The sequence below is a fragment of the Camelus bactrianus genome, chromosome 15, assembly GCF_048773025.1.
Source record: "Camelus bactrianus isolate YW-2024 breed Bactrian camel chromosome 15, ASM4877302v1, whole genome shotgun sequence".
In the NCBI taxonomy this organism is placed as follows: Eukaryota; Metazoa; Chordata; class Mammalia; order Artiodactyla; family Camelidae; genus Camelus; species Camelus bactrianus.
Genome location: NC_133553.1, coordinates 32,351,981 through 32,366,677, shown reverse-complemented (window position 1 = coordinate 32,366,677; position 14,697 = coordinate 32,351,981). Strand labels below are relative to the sequence as shown.

Below are 14,697 nucleotides of genomic sequence, written 5' to 3'. Positions count from 1 at the left end.
AAAAACAAAAACAAAAACAAACAAACAAACAAAAACAAAGCGTAAATAAAGGACAGAAATAGACTCACAGACAGAGAATACAGACTTGTGGTTACCAGGGGGGTGGAGGGTGGGAAGGGATAGACTGGGATTTCAAAATTGTAGAATAGACTACACTGTATAGCACAGGGAAATATACACAAAATGTTATGATAACTCACAGAGAAAAAAATGTGACAATGAGTGTGTATATGTCCATGAATAACTGAAAAATCGTGCTGAACACTGGAATTTGACACAACATTGTAAAATGATTATAAATCAATAAAAAATGTTAAAAAAAAAAAATAGACATGGAGAGCCAAGAATCGTCAAGTTGAGAAAAGCCACCAACATGAAAGATTGAGAGCAAAACAGAGATAGCACAAGGTATAGAAGAAATGGTTTGTAAACATTTAGCCAATTTTACCTCAACTTAAAAAAAAAAAAAAACTATAGTTAACATCCCTAGAGAGAAGAGAAGATACTGCATCCATGAAACCACAACAGTATGTGTTGAGGGTCCCCAAGATTACAGATCAAGGCCTCCAAAATTCAAAAGGAAGATATGTGCAACCTATACTTCTGTACTGGCCCAAATTATCAATTAAGTTTAAAAGCAGAATAACAGCATTTTCAGACTTTCAGGAACTCAAAAATTGTCCTCCTCTTCTCCCATTCTTACAATTGCTATTGGAGTGTAAGCTCCAACAAAGCTAGAGGATAAAACAAGAAGTAAGATACGAGATTCCACACAGGAAAGAGGCAAAGGGAAAGATACAATGATACAATGGTAGCTGCCGGCAGATCTAGACAACAATCAATCCAGATTAAAGCAGGTCTTCCACCAGTCTTCCCTGTCTCAGCAGATGGCTTGACCGCCTATCTACCCACTCACTCAAGCTAAGAAAGAGAAAGTCATTCTTGATTCTCTCTCAAACCCCAAAGTAAACACACTCATGATTTTACCTTCTAAATAAACTCATAATCTGCTCACTTCTTTCCATCTCCATTACCACCACCAGATGACTCTATCATCTCTCACCTGGTCTACTGGAACAGACAGCTAACTAGTCTACCTTTTTCTGCACAAGTCATTTTCCAAATATCAACTGGTGATTTTTTAAAATACAAATAAGATCATGTTACTCTGCTTAAAATCCTTTAATAGCTTCTCATTCAATCCAGAATGAAACCCAGGTTTCCAAATATGGCCCACCAGGCTCTGTAAAATCTGGCTCCTGACTAGCTTTAGAATCTTATCTTATTTCCCTCTCATACTCTCTGACTATATTCCAACCACAGTGGCCTTGCAGATCCTGAAGCATGTGAATTTTCTCCTGCCTCTGCACATGATAGTCTCTTTACACCAAATTCCCCAGCTCTTCACATTGAATTATTCTCATCTTTCATGACTCAGAGAGAGCTTTCCTGACCACCAATTCTCAATTAGCCCTTACCAGGTCAGTTTCCCTTCATTTCCGTTTCTCATTGAGTTAAAATGAGGGGGTTTTGTTAACTGAATTATGGTATATCCTAATAGAACAGTATGCAACTATTTAAATGAGGTTATCAAAAAATATTTAGGATATATGGTTAAGCAAGACAAGTTTTAAGAATTAGAACAAGATGGATGAGGAGAATTTTTCCTTCCAGCTACCAGGACACACTATAAAGTTGTAATGGTTAATACAGTGGGCACTGGCACAAGGACAATGAGGCCAACAGATCAGGACAGAAAGCCTAGAAACAGATTCATGTGTGATGGAAACTTGTTATAATAAAAGAGGTAGCATTGCAGAGCCACAGGCCAAGGATGACCTTTCAAATAAATGATGCTGAGACAACCAAGTATCCATTGGGAAAAAAAAGCTAAATTCCTATCTTACAACATATTTTATAGAAAAAAAAATTTCTATTTAAAGGCTGAAAAAGGAAACTTAAAAATTCTTAGAGAAAGATGTATGACTTTTGGATAGGACAGAATTTCTTGAAGTGCTCCCTCTTCTCTCTTAAAAATACACATACACACACACACACACACACACACACACACACACACACACACACAGAGGTACAAATCTAAAAAGGAAAATATTGATGAATTTGACTTAATTAAATTAAAACTTCTGGACATCAGTAGCATCAAATTAAAAATATAAGCCACAGACTAAATGCAGATATTTGTAATATAAGTAACTGCCAAAAGACTAATATCAAAAACATGTAAAGAATATTTTAACATCGATTTAAAACATACAAACAATCTACTTCAAACATGGGCAAAGGTCATTCCCAAAAGAAGGAATCTGAATTCACAATAGGGATATGAAAAAATTCTTCACTACGCTAGTAATCAGGCAAATACAAATTAAAACCATAATGAGATATCATTTCACACCCATCAGCTTCGCAAAAATTTGTCTGACAACACAGAGTATTGTTGAGGCTACAGAATAATGAGAACTCCCATCCATTTCTGGTGGAAGGATACTGATACAACCTGGCAGTATCTAATAAAATGGAACACCATACACCCTAAGAGTTAGCAATTCTATTCTAGGAATATACTCTAAAGGAGTAGCTTTCAAACTTTTTGATCATCACACACCTATGTTACATTGTGACCCGGTGCACACACACTTATTCAATTGAAAGGAAAATTCACAAAGCAGTGCTTAGTCTTCCTCTGTGTGACACATTCTGATAGTTCCATTCTCTTCTCATTCATTTTTTAAATCTTGAGGTGACTCATTCAACTGATTTTACAACCAAAAATAGGTAAACACAACCAATTCAAAAGACTGCCCCAGAAAATATTCTTAGATATAGAGTGAAGGTAGAAGAATATTCAGTATGGCATTCTTTGTCAAAAGAAATTTAAAACAACATAACAGTCAGTCAGCATGAGAGTGAATTAAAAACCACAGGCATATTCAGACAATGGAATATGCTACAGCAAAGCAAATGAAAGAACTAGAACTGTTAAGTGTTATTATAAATAGATTTCAGGAACTTAATGCTAAGCAAAACAAGCAAGTTGCAGAAGAATATATATAGCATAAACCTATATACACTTTTAAACATACAAAATAATGCTATACATTGTTTGGAGATACATTTATTATATAATGAATAAAGGAAAGAGATATGCACAGGAAAAAAGGAAAAAGATCACAGAAGAACATGGAAAAGCAAGTGAAATGGAAAAACCAATTGAACAACTAGACACTACAAAGTTAAAAGTCGCCCATCTTCAAAATTAAACTATTGCCTCCCAGGGCAGCAGCTTCCTTCCAGGCATAAGGCTAACAAAGAAAGGTTCAGCCTGCCAGCTAGAGACCAATGCAGCCAAACTGAGATCAGTCTGCAAAGCTTATTTTTTAAAACTGTTCGATTTGGTAATCAAGCACACTGAGTATCTATTTTTAACTAAGTATTGAAATTCAGAACATGGACCAAAAAACGCAACAGGTAGTTGTGGGTGGATGAGATGTCACAGCAGATGCCCCAAGCACAGCCATGTGCCAGTAAGGCTGAGTCACTGTGATGATGTGCTGAAAAGAAACACTAAGGCTGAGATGCCACAGGTCGCAGTGAGCCCTCTCTGCTTTCCTCTCAGGCATCGCTCCAGAATGCTGAACACTGAGACACCTTCAAGATTAGTAAATCACTGAAAAAGACAAAAGATGGCATCTTACAAATAGCACCTGCTTGTGACCAAGTTAACATAGAGCAGAGAGTTAATAAGCATTCAGCAGGCTCATGGACTAATTCTCTAAAATTAAAAATTCGGCCCCTCCAGGTCTCAATATTCCACCTAGAAAAGTAAACCCAGCACTATTAACACACTTGACTGTAATTTCAAAAATGTCAATTCATTTGTCAGGGAATGTCATTTAAAAGAATCATGTATAACAGAATTTCAGTAACAAACTATCAGACCAATAAACATGTTCCAAGTCATAAGACCATACCATGTTAATCCCCAAACCAAGCACCTTCTCTGGGAAAACGCCTAATTCATTCATTCATTCAACCCTTACTTACCACACTACATGCAAAAGGCATCATGGTAGATCTGAAGGAGGCACAAAAATAAATTAAACAAGAACCCTGTCCTTAATAGCCTAGCAATGGGGTTTAGAAACACACATGGTCTTAGATCAGGGAGAATGATTTAGTTGCCATAAGAGAAATAAAGATGAATTGCTATGAAAAAAAAAACTTACATTGCATAGATTCTTGCCTGTCTATTCTACTCCTCCTGTGAGCCAGACCTAGGATACAGATACTCTGGTACCTCATCTCTTCAAGGGCAAGTAGCTATATAGAGTAATGAGACTGGTTCTTGTGACCTCTAAATACCAGTCTCCTCATTTTATTCCTTCCAGGTATACTGTGCCCTACAGGTAATGCCCCATTTGAGTTAACAGAAATCCCAAATGTGGATCCCAATCCTCATAACTAAGTGCTGCTGATCTAAAAGAAAGAGAGTGCCAAAAGTCACACACACATACACACACACATATACACACAAATTCTCTTCCCTAACTCTGCCACTGTTTTGCTATAGAAACTTGAGGAATTCACACTTTGGCTGATGGAAGAAAGAACTGTTAATGAGCCCCTAAAGAACTTCCATGAATCTTTCAAACAAGTACTACATAAGAGGCATCAATAATGTCCTAGGTTAATTACGATTTTCACATCATTTTATGTGTAGCAACTTTGTTACTGTAGGTAGAGGTATTTTCATTCCTTTTTTTAAATCTAAAGAAAGCAAATTTCAGAAATACTGCATATCATTATATGCCATTTCAAATATTTTTCACAGAGCTAGTTCAAACAGGGCCAGGTCTAGTGGATTCATTTCAAATTGATCATCAGATCCACTATTTGCATTTAAACACTCAACTAAACATTCAGGAATTTGGAAGCACCAAAGAGGAAGTCTACAGAAAAGAAGTGAGGTGACTTTATGTTGCTGAACCAAACTGTTCTCTGAGGATACTGACAAAATAGTAGGAAGTTCAGGTTTTTATCATCTTACATAAACCAGTCCCCAGTCCTCTGGCCATCAGTCCCCTGTCATGTCTTCAATATCTCTGAGAAGAATGTTTGTGATAAACTAAAAACGAAAGACCTTTTTCTATGTCCTATACACTCAGGCCAGGAAACATCCCTGGCACACAGGTTTGGGTTTTTTTAATGAGATAAAATACACAAATCATAAAATTCACCCTTACAGGTACATAATTCAGTCATTTTTGGCATATTTACAGAGTTGTATAACATCACCACTAATCAATTTTATAACACTTCCATCACCCCAAAAAGAAACCTCATAGCCACTGCTCAATTAAACTGAAGGTAGTACCAGATCTTTTAAAAAGCATCCTACTGTTCCAATGAAGGGTCCAACTAACTTAGTCTTCCCTGTCTTACTACCTTATATCCAGGCCTTCGGCTTAGTCAGAAAAGATTTGCAAGATTTGTAGAAGACAAAGGGCAAAAGGGCCTAAAAAAGAAAAGCTAAAAGAGAATCAAGAATGCAACACTTCTAGTAAGAAAATGCCAAAAAAATGATGGGGATGTACTCAAAAGCCAATATGACAGAGCTCCCAATGACAAAGGCTAGAACAACTTAGCAGCAAAACAAATGAAGACACTATTTGGATTATAATCCACAGAATGAAGTAAATACCTAAAAATTCATACTGACATAAGCAGATAACTGAATAAATAATTTGGGGAGAAGGGATACCCCATCTTTACAGAAGAATTCAAATTACTAAATGTGGGAGGAATACAGAAATGAAAAAATCACTCTTAGATAAGCACCACATTAATAATAACTATAGGCAAGAACCATCAATGGATGCTGAAATTAATGGACAACAGTATGATGAGAAACAGAATATTTGCAGTCTCAAAGCATCATTCCACAAGATGTTTACTAATTACAAAGGGAAAATCAGTTAGCTTTACAGTAGAGAAACCTGGTAGACACAATCTTAACCAAGTGGTCAAAGTTAATATACCAATGACTAGACATAGGAACATCATTACTCCCTGATCTGATGCACTGAAAGTGGTACAGCATCACTTCTGTAGTATTCTTGGCAAAAAAAAAAAAAAAAAAAAAAAAGTGTTTCTCACTCTAATAAAGGGAAAACACTAGACAAACCCACACTGAGCCACATTTTACAAAATAACTAACCATTGCTATTTTTAAAAGTGTCAGAATTATGAAAGACAAAGAGAGACAGGAACTCTCAGAGGTTGGGAAGACTAAGACACAACAACCAAATGCAAATTGTACCTCAGACTGGATCTTGAATGGAAAAAAGGACGTTAACGGGAAAACCGGCAAAATTTAAATAAGACTTACAGAATAATTATCAGTATGTAACAGTGTTAATTTTCGGTAGTAGTTTTGTAACTTTTCTGTAAGTAAATGTATTTCAAAATTAAAAGTTGGGTTTTTCTTTTTATTTTTTTAATTGAAGAATAGTCAGTTATAGTGTGTCAATTTCTGGTGTACAGCATAGTGTTTCAGTCATACATATATTGTCTTCATATTCTTTTTCATTATAGGTTACTACAAGATATTGAATATAGGTTCCTGTGCCATACAGAAGAAGTTTGTTTTTTATCTGTCTTATATATAGTAGTTAGTATTTGCAAATCTTGAACTCCCAATTTATCCCTTCCAACCCCCTTTGCCCCTGGTAACCATAACTATGTCTGTGAGTCTGTTTCTGCTTTGTAGATACGTTCATTCGTGTCTTTTTTTTTTTTAGTTTCCACATGAGTGATATCATCATATAGTATTTTTCTTTCTCTTTCTGGCTTACTGAAAAGTTGGGCTTTTTAATGCAACATTTCGAGGCCTGAGATCTTACTATTTCAACCCTATTGTGAAAAATGACTCACTTGGGGTAGCTATTGTACTTTTCCTATTAGGAAGGCTTATCAAATGACATCAGATTCAGAATCTCAAATCCTAACTCTTACAGTGCATACTGGATTACAGAAGAAACAGCAAGAAAACAAGTCAATGATGAAAAATACACTTGCTAAAAGCCACACAGCATTCTATTAACAAAGAGATATGCTTAAAAAAAATTAACATTCTGTTCATAAAGCACAAATAAAACACCTAGAAACATAAATGTCAAAAACTGGACAAAACCAACTGAATCAAGCGATAAGATCATGACTTGAATTTCTGTGGTATTCAATTTTTAAGAGTCTGGTGAGAAAGGTTAATCATCAGGTAAAGGTTGGATGGGTTCTGGTACATACCCAGATTTCAAGTCAGTTATCCTCAAGCAGTTTGTAGCATCCAGTCCCACTTTTCCATTGCGGACCACGCTAGATATGAACGGGGAGAGCATTGGAGAAATTCGGTTCAAGGCCACTTCTGGGGACATTTTAACTTGACTTGCAAATCACCGCTGAAAGGAGAAGGAAAGAATGATGATCAGAATATCCAAAGGAACAAGATATAACAAGCTTCCTGGAAACCAGCACAGCACACAGAAGTGTCTCTTGCGTGATAACTCATTTCCTGTCTTGTAGCAGCATCTTCTAATGGCCATCCAGAAGAACCTATCTCCCTCCTGCTCACCTACTCAGGACATAGACTTTTCAGGAAAAGCAGCAACCCCTGAAATCCAATCTCTTCCCCCTTTCCAAAGCCAGTTCCTACACTGCCATATTCTACTTAAAAGCTATCCCACTCTGTCTTACAACTGGCAGGTTCTACTTTAGTTGAAGCCTCAAGAAACTTTTACTGACAATCCTATCCCCCTAACACACAAAACACACACACCACTAGGTTAGGAATTCCCCCCTCTGTGTTCTCACAAGGAGTAAAAACTTGTTTGATAAAACTATGTAAAATTCTGGAACAGGAATAACCTACCTGCAATTGTTACTTACTAAAAATTATTTACTCCTGATACACCTCTCTTAATTACTGTCCCTCCACAGTGTATTATAACTACCTGCTTAGTGACCTCTCCCCTGCAGGACTGTCTTGAATCCCTAGTTTTCAATAAAAGTACCTGGCATAGACTAAGCACCCAATAAACATCTTTTAATAAATAAATGAATAAGGAGACACAAAGCTAAAGAAATATTTACTTATGGAGAGAAGATATTATGCCCTCCAAAACAAAAAAAAAGAAGACACTATATCTGAGGAATAGATGTAGCAAAAGTCTACTTAATAATTAAATCATGAAAACACATACCTATTCAGCTATTAAGCAACACAAACCAACACGGATCTAACAGTTTTTGACTTTAAGGCACTAAGAAGTTCTGAGACTTGAAAACATAAAAGTAAAACCTATAAATGATATCTAAATTATTTGGAAACCCATGGGGCTGGAGGAGGGAGTACATGAATTCCTCTTAATAGATTTCTAAATGAAAGCCTCCACTTTCAGAGGTGAATAAGTCAATTTAAATGATCATTTTCTTCTTCATTCTGAAGGATAATCCCACATCAAAAGCAAATTAATTTCCTTCAAGTTACAATTACAAGTCAACGATGTTCTAATTCTAGTTTTCATATATTATGCCATATGAGGATTTACAGCTCCTGCTAAATGTTGAAAACTAGTACCTGGTTTAATCATTTCAGAATAGTAATAAAGGGAAGGGCTGCAGTGATCTTTCAAAAAAATAACAACATCATGACTCTATATAGTGATGACACCCAGAAGTACCACTGAAACAGTATAAGCTTTATATTTTAGTACTCAAATCATCCTTTCTGCAAATATAAAACAAGCTCCTCTTCCAACCACTTAACATATTGGAATGGTGGAGGGAGATCATCTGCTATCACAAAATAAGAATAAACATCTCATGCACTGTGTCATCAGTCATAAAAATCATGTACATTTTATAACACTTTATCATTTATAAAAAGCTTCCATACACACTAGTTCAGTTGATCTTCACAACCCTGGATGATAAGGCATGTATTAGAATTCCCACCTTACAGATGATGTGGGGAATTTATAATTTGTCTTTGAATAGTATACTAGCCCATGTTAGCATTTTGAAGCCTATTTTTTTCCTACTCTGCAACATTTCCATTTTTATTTCTACCCATTGATGTCACAGCTCTTGAAAGGATGCTTATCTAGATCATATGCAAAACAGAAATACTCATGCTGGAAAAAAGCAAAAGGACCTTATCTACATTACAAAATTATTCTTCCATGTATTTTCCCACAATACCTATTACTGTTTTACCTCACATTTCTATGAAAAAGAGGAACAGAACCAACACATTCTGAAAAATCTACTGATTATCAGGCACCATGTTACCCATCTCTATCTGTAATTTCATTTACTTCCCCACAGCTACCCTGTTCTCTGGTTAATATTACTGTTCCCAGTTCACAGATAAAACTAAAGCTTAGCAAGACTAGGTAACTTGTTCAAAGTCACAAATCTAGCAAGCAGAAGGATCAGAATTCAAATCCAGATGTCCCTAAGAGTCCACTATACACATCATCCTCTCAAATAAACATTTATAACTTCATTTGCCAAAGAGAAAACCAGCAAAGTGAATTTGTTTTAAAGCATACATCTAGTAAAATTTGAACAGACAAAAAGTCATGAATTTAAATTAATGATTGCTTAAAAACTAGAATCAAATTAGACTATTGCTGGCCGACTGCTGAAGCTGGCCTGAATGATTTACTAGGCAAACGCTAAAGGGAAAAAACCAGCTCCAGAAATCAAACTATACTTAAGGTGACAATACCGCATCCAATTCAGCAACTGTCATGACCTTAGAATGACACCTGAAGTAATGAATTTGTCTTTGTTTCCAGAAGTGCCATAATACTATCTTTTGACAGTGCAAGATTTCATGCAGTATTAAAATGTTTCAACCGTAGCTGTTGTGACTTCTCTAAGAGTAAAAAAAAAAAAACTGATTCCCAAATCAGAAGTCACCGAATAGCCAGAAATGATGGTTCTTTCGTGGGGTCCTCTTAAGCCAAGGACATGGATCAACCCTAGTAGTAGCGTTTACACATCGAAGCACAATAATAGATCCCTGACAGATAAAAATCTATGGTGGCCAGACTAACTTTAATGCTACTTGTGCAATTTCTATTTCCTGATTTTGGCGTATGACAGAAGGAAAATGTAGAAATACAATTTTTTCAAGGGTCTGCTGCCTCAAAACAGGGTCACATGAGGTCCTCTGACGGGCGGCCTGGGGAATACAAAGACGTCTAAAGCATCATCTAGTTTCTTGTAATTAAGATGAGATGACAAACACGGAAACATGTGCCCTGCTTACGTCATGGAACGGAAAGGGGTGGCGTCCTGCTGCGTCACATCGACGTCATACAGCGCACGAGGGAAGTTACACTGGGGAAGCAATTTCTCCAAGGGGCAACATTCGTGAAAAACAAATCAGCTCAAACCCAAAGAATGACCACCCCGCTCTAAAAGGGGGTATCTAAAAGGGAACACGCTTCCTTCTCCCAAATTGTATCATCCCCTCATCACGCGGGAAGGAGGAAGGAGTCTGAGCTTAATCAGGGACCAGGGGGCGGGCTAGGCTTGGAGGGAGCGGCCTCTGGCCTTGGTGGCTCGTTCCTGAGGTGGCTCGTGATGGGGATGAGCAGGGCATCTCTGGAACAGGGGCCTCCTCTATAGGAAGAGGAGGCAAGCCCTGGGCATATTTAAACCAGTCCTCAGCGCCACCTGTGCGACTGGGGATCCAACCTCCCCGCACCAGCCCCAGTCCAGGTACCTGGAACTTAGTCCGATCGGTAACCGGCGACTACGTAGGGGACAGGTTACCCGAGCGCGCCCCCGACCGACGCACCAACCTGCGCGCGCACCGCGGGCGGCTGCGTGCGCGCCCCCGGACGTCCCGCCCCGCCCCGCCCCTTCTGCGGCCCGGGAGCCGGGCGGCGTGCGCGTCCCCGGCCGCGCCAGGCCGGGCGCTCGGAAAGGCGTCCGGGCAGTGCCTGAAAGTTCCTGCCTTGGCGTCTGCCTCGTGCGCGCCGCGCAGCGCGGAGTCTGGAACGTTCAGGAGGGCTCTGTAACGGAAGGCTGTGCAGGGAGACAATTCCTGGAAGAACGGGCGGCAGTTGTGGGGCGGGGTTATTCGGGCATTCAGGTGGGCGCCCCGCATAGGCGTCCGAAGGCCCACGTCGTTAGGGAGCGTGGGAGCGGCGTCTCTGGTTACGGGGTCGGGCAAAGGTTAAAGGGCAGCCTCCGGGTTGGAGAGCGCGGACTTTGAGCAATGGCCGCGTCTGGGGAACCCGGGAAGCAGAAGCAGGAGGACGTGGCGGCAGTGGTGGTGGTGGGCTCCTGCATGACCGACCTGGTCAGGTTAGTCCGGGGCCAGGACGCAGTCAGCGGCTCTCGGGAGGGACGGATAGTGTTCTCTCCTCTCACTGCCATGCACGGGGCTTTGGGGATGGAGAGTGTTTGTTTTCCGTGTGAGCCACAGGTTTCCTCAGCCCTAATGTGCCTTAATGGGGTATAAGAGGCAGGATTTGAGTTTGTAAAGGTAAGTGTCAGGTGAGGGAACATAAAGGCTAGGGTGTAGTGAAAGCCCTAGTGTCACTAGAAGCGCTTCCAAAGAACTGTTCCTGTTTTCTGTACCAGGCTACTGAGACTCTCTCTCCCCTAACTAGCCTAGTGACTTTGGCCAAGTCATTTTACCTCCGAGAATGAGAAGACTAAATGAAGTAAAGTGTTTTGAGCCATAACATTATCCAGGTTGGGTATTATTTGTCTGAACGTGTATAAAAGGAGTGGAACAGAGGTCAAAAATGCGATCAGTCACCTTTCACCATACTGATTGTTGGCATTTCTGCATTTTATATTTAAAGCTTATTTTTCAGTATTAGAGTAACCATAGGTTGCCTATGGCAAACCAACTATGAGTCAAAATAAAAACTTTTAAACAATATTTACAACCATAAAAAAGTAATCAAGTAATGAAACAAAATATGCTAGATGAAAATAGAGTTAGGTTAGTGAAACTGGTTGGAGAGATCTTTCCAATTTATCTTTTTTTAATGAAAATGGCTTTTTTATTGCAAAAGTAATATTTATTTCTTGTAAAAGAAAATCCTACCATTCAGGTTGCTTCAGTTCAATGTTTTGGTGAGTGGCTTTTTAGATATAATGCTATTTTTACATTATAAAAATTAAAAATGATCAGAAATACTACAATAAGACCTCATCTGTCCTCAACCTTGCTTTTCCGAAGGATAACCAAGAACCTAGAAATAAATAAAAAATCCTTGGGACAAGCAAAATAAGTCACCAAGTCCATGCACTAAACCACCTGTGTTTTACTTAGAAAATAATTTTAGGGCCTTCACATAGCCAACTTAATCTTACATTGCTTAAAATGTTTATAAGCTAGGTTATCAAATATCCAGACTGAGATTAGAAAGGTGGAGAAGCTGCTAGAGGGAGGTATAGTGACTACTAAAACCCTGAAAGTAAGGACAGTGTAGCAACAAAAGAATTTTAAATTCCAAGAGCCTTTATTTTTCCACAAATATTTGAGCTACCTTGTGCCAAAACAGATGTACTTCCTTTAGTGAAAGAGCATAAAGTTCAGTCTAGTTTTGCACATTTGGTAAAGAGGCCTCCACACCTTTCTCTAGAGCCAGAGTCAGCAAACCTTTTCGCAAAGGGCCAGATAGTAATTATTTTAAGCCACATATGCTCTAGGTCACATATTCTTGTTTTTGTTTTGTTTTTTTGTTTTTTATTTTTGAAGTATTAGTTTACAATGTGTCAATTTCTGGTGTACAGCACAATGTTTCAGTCATACATATACATAGCTATATTCGTATATTCGTCTTCATATTCTTTTTCATTATAGGTTACTACAAGATACTGAATGTAGTTCACAGTGCTATAGAGAAGAAACTTGTTAACATATTATTTTCTTTTAACATGTAAAAAAGTATAAAACATAAAAAACTATTTTGATCTTATATGCCTTACAAAAACAGCCTGCAGGCCGTAGTTTGCTGACTGCTGTCTAAAGCATCACTGTCTGACAGCTCACTAGAGTAACTCAGTAGATGTTACTAGTGATGACTCTTCAAGAAAAGGGAATATGGTAATCATTAAATTTTATATAAAAATAGGGCATGTGTTTCACTTTAGAAATAGTTCCATCAAATATATTTAAAGTTTAGTTACATAAGTTCAGACATCTAAAATAATTCATTCCTTAGAAAATCCATCCAGCTAAAATTTTACCATACTTTTATAGGTGAAGTGGCAGAAGAGAAAGAAAACAAAACAATTTTCCCATGCACCCTACCTAAATAAGAATGTCAGGGTTAGAATTCAGAGCCACCTTCTTATTAAACTAAGAGCTTTCTGTGAGGTTTGACCATCACACGTTAAAAATAATGATACTACTTTCTAAAATGAATACTCTTGAAATTTGGGGGAGGGCAGGGTCCCAAAGCATCTGTCAGGATTTAGAATTTTATTTCAGAGCTAGAGGAATTGAGATTTTTTTTCCCAGCCCTTCAGTTTATAGATGAGTATGGTGAAGTCCAGAGAAGAAACTCTTACATTATGAATAACCTTTTTTATTTCTCTAATTTTGCCATTTTCTTTCCTTTATAAGATATCCAAGTTTCTAGTCTTCACATGAATCGCTAGTAAAAATTTTATTCCCTTATAGACTCTTTCTCATGACTTTCCTACAAACATTTCATGGTTTCTGATTACTTCTGCCTCTGAAGATCTTTATTAAATACCTGAGTATAGGATTTTTATTTAAAATCCTGCATCCCTGAAAAACTTGGGTCCAGCTTTGCGAGTTGTGGTACATACCACGATTACAGTAGTTTCCTGGGGCTCCTGTAACAAATTACCACAAACTTAATGGCTTAAACAATACAAATTTAATTTAATTTACAATTCTGGAGGTCAGAAGTCTGACACAGGTCTCACTGGACTAAGGTCAAGGTGTGTCTAGGAATGCACTCTTTTCTGGAGGCTCTAGGGAAAATCTGTTTTCTTGCCTTTTCTAGCTTCTACAGGCTGCCCACATTCTGGCTCATAGCCCCTTCCTCCATGTTCAAGGTCGGCAATGGTCGGTGAAGTCTTTCTCATATGGCATCACTCTGATGCTCACTCTTCTGCCTCCCTCTTCCATGTTCTAAGAACCCTTGTTATTTTTTGAAATGGATAATTCAAAATAATCTTATTTTAAGGTAGCTTATTAGCCACTTTAATTCCCTGTCGCCATATAACATAACATAGTCACAGGTTCTGGGGATTAGGAAGTGGACATCCTTGAGGCCGGGTTGGGGCAGGGGGTGGGTGCATAATTCTGCCTACCACAGTGATTAAGCTTAAAGTCAAAAAATCTTATAATACTTAGAGCTTGGGGGATCACTGAAGCCTATCCATCCATCCTCCACACTTTGTAGATGAGATAATTAAAGAGAGGTCAAATGACTCACCACAAATCACACAGCCAGTTAGTGGGAACCCAGGTTTCCCAACCTTTATCTTTCCATTATGTCATTGTACCTCTAACTCTGGCTCATATATATTGCCTTTTTCATCTACAGTTCATTTAAGTGTTTGTCATCTGCATTCATTAAATTTAAGCTTTGTAAGCTGATA

At 38.2% G+C, this 14,697-nt stretch overlaps 2 protein-coding genes across 10 annotated transcripts in view; one reads left to right on the top strand and one right to left on the bottom strand.

Annotated features, from left to right (window-relative positions):
- The window catches only part of BABAM2 (BRISC and BRCA1 A complex member 2), a 387,982-nt gene that overhangs the window by 344,422 nt on the left and 28,863 nt on the right, over positions 1–14,697 (bottom strand). For 3 of the 5 annotated variants that reach the window (XM_074341828.1, XM_045511781.2, XM_074341829.1), the window contains one exon: positions 7,330–7,481. In XM_074341828.1, the coding sequence (XP_074197929.1) occupies positions 7,330–7,457 (128 nt within the window). In that variant the 5' untranslated portion in view covers positions 7,458–7,481. Of the gene's footprint in view, positions 1–7,329; positions 7,482–10,360; positions 10,763–10,819; positions 10,969–14,697 lie in introns of those variants that run through there. The other 2 variants (XM_045511778.2, XM_045511779.2) reach the window with 2 other exon arrangements.
- Positions 11,231–14,697, top strand: part of RBKS (ribokinase) — an 83,826-nt gene continuing 80,359 nt past the window's right edge. For 2 of the 5 annotated variants that reach the window (XR_834816.3, XM_045511787.2), the window contains exon 1: positions 11,233–11,406. Coding sequence is in view for 4 of the 5 variants with exons in the window: in XM_045511787.2 (XP_045367743.2) it covers positions 11,318–11,406 (89 nt within the window). In the remaining variant the exon portion in view is untranslated. Of the gene's footprint in view, positions 11,407–14,697 lie in introns of all 5 variants that reach the window. The other 3 variants (XM_045511786.2, XM_074341830.1, XM_010948459.3) reach the window with 3 other exon arrangements.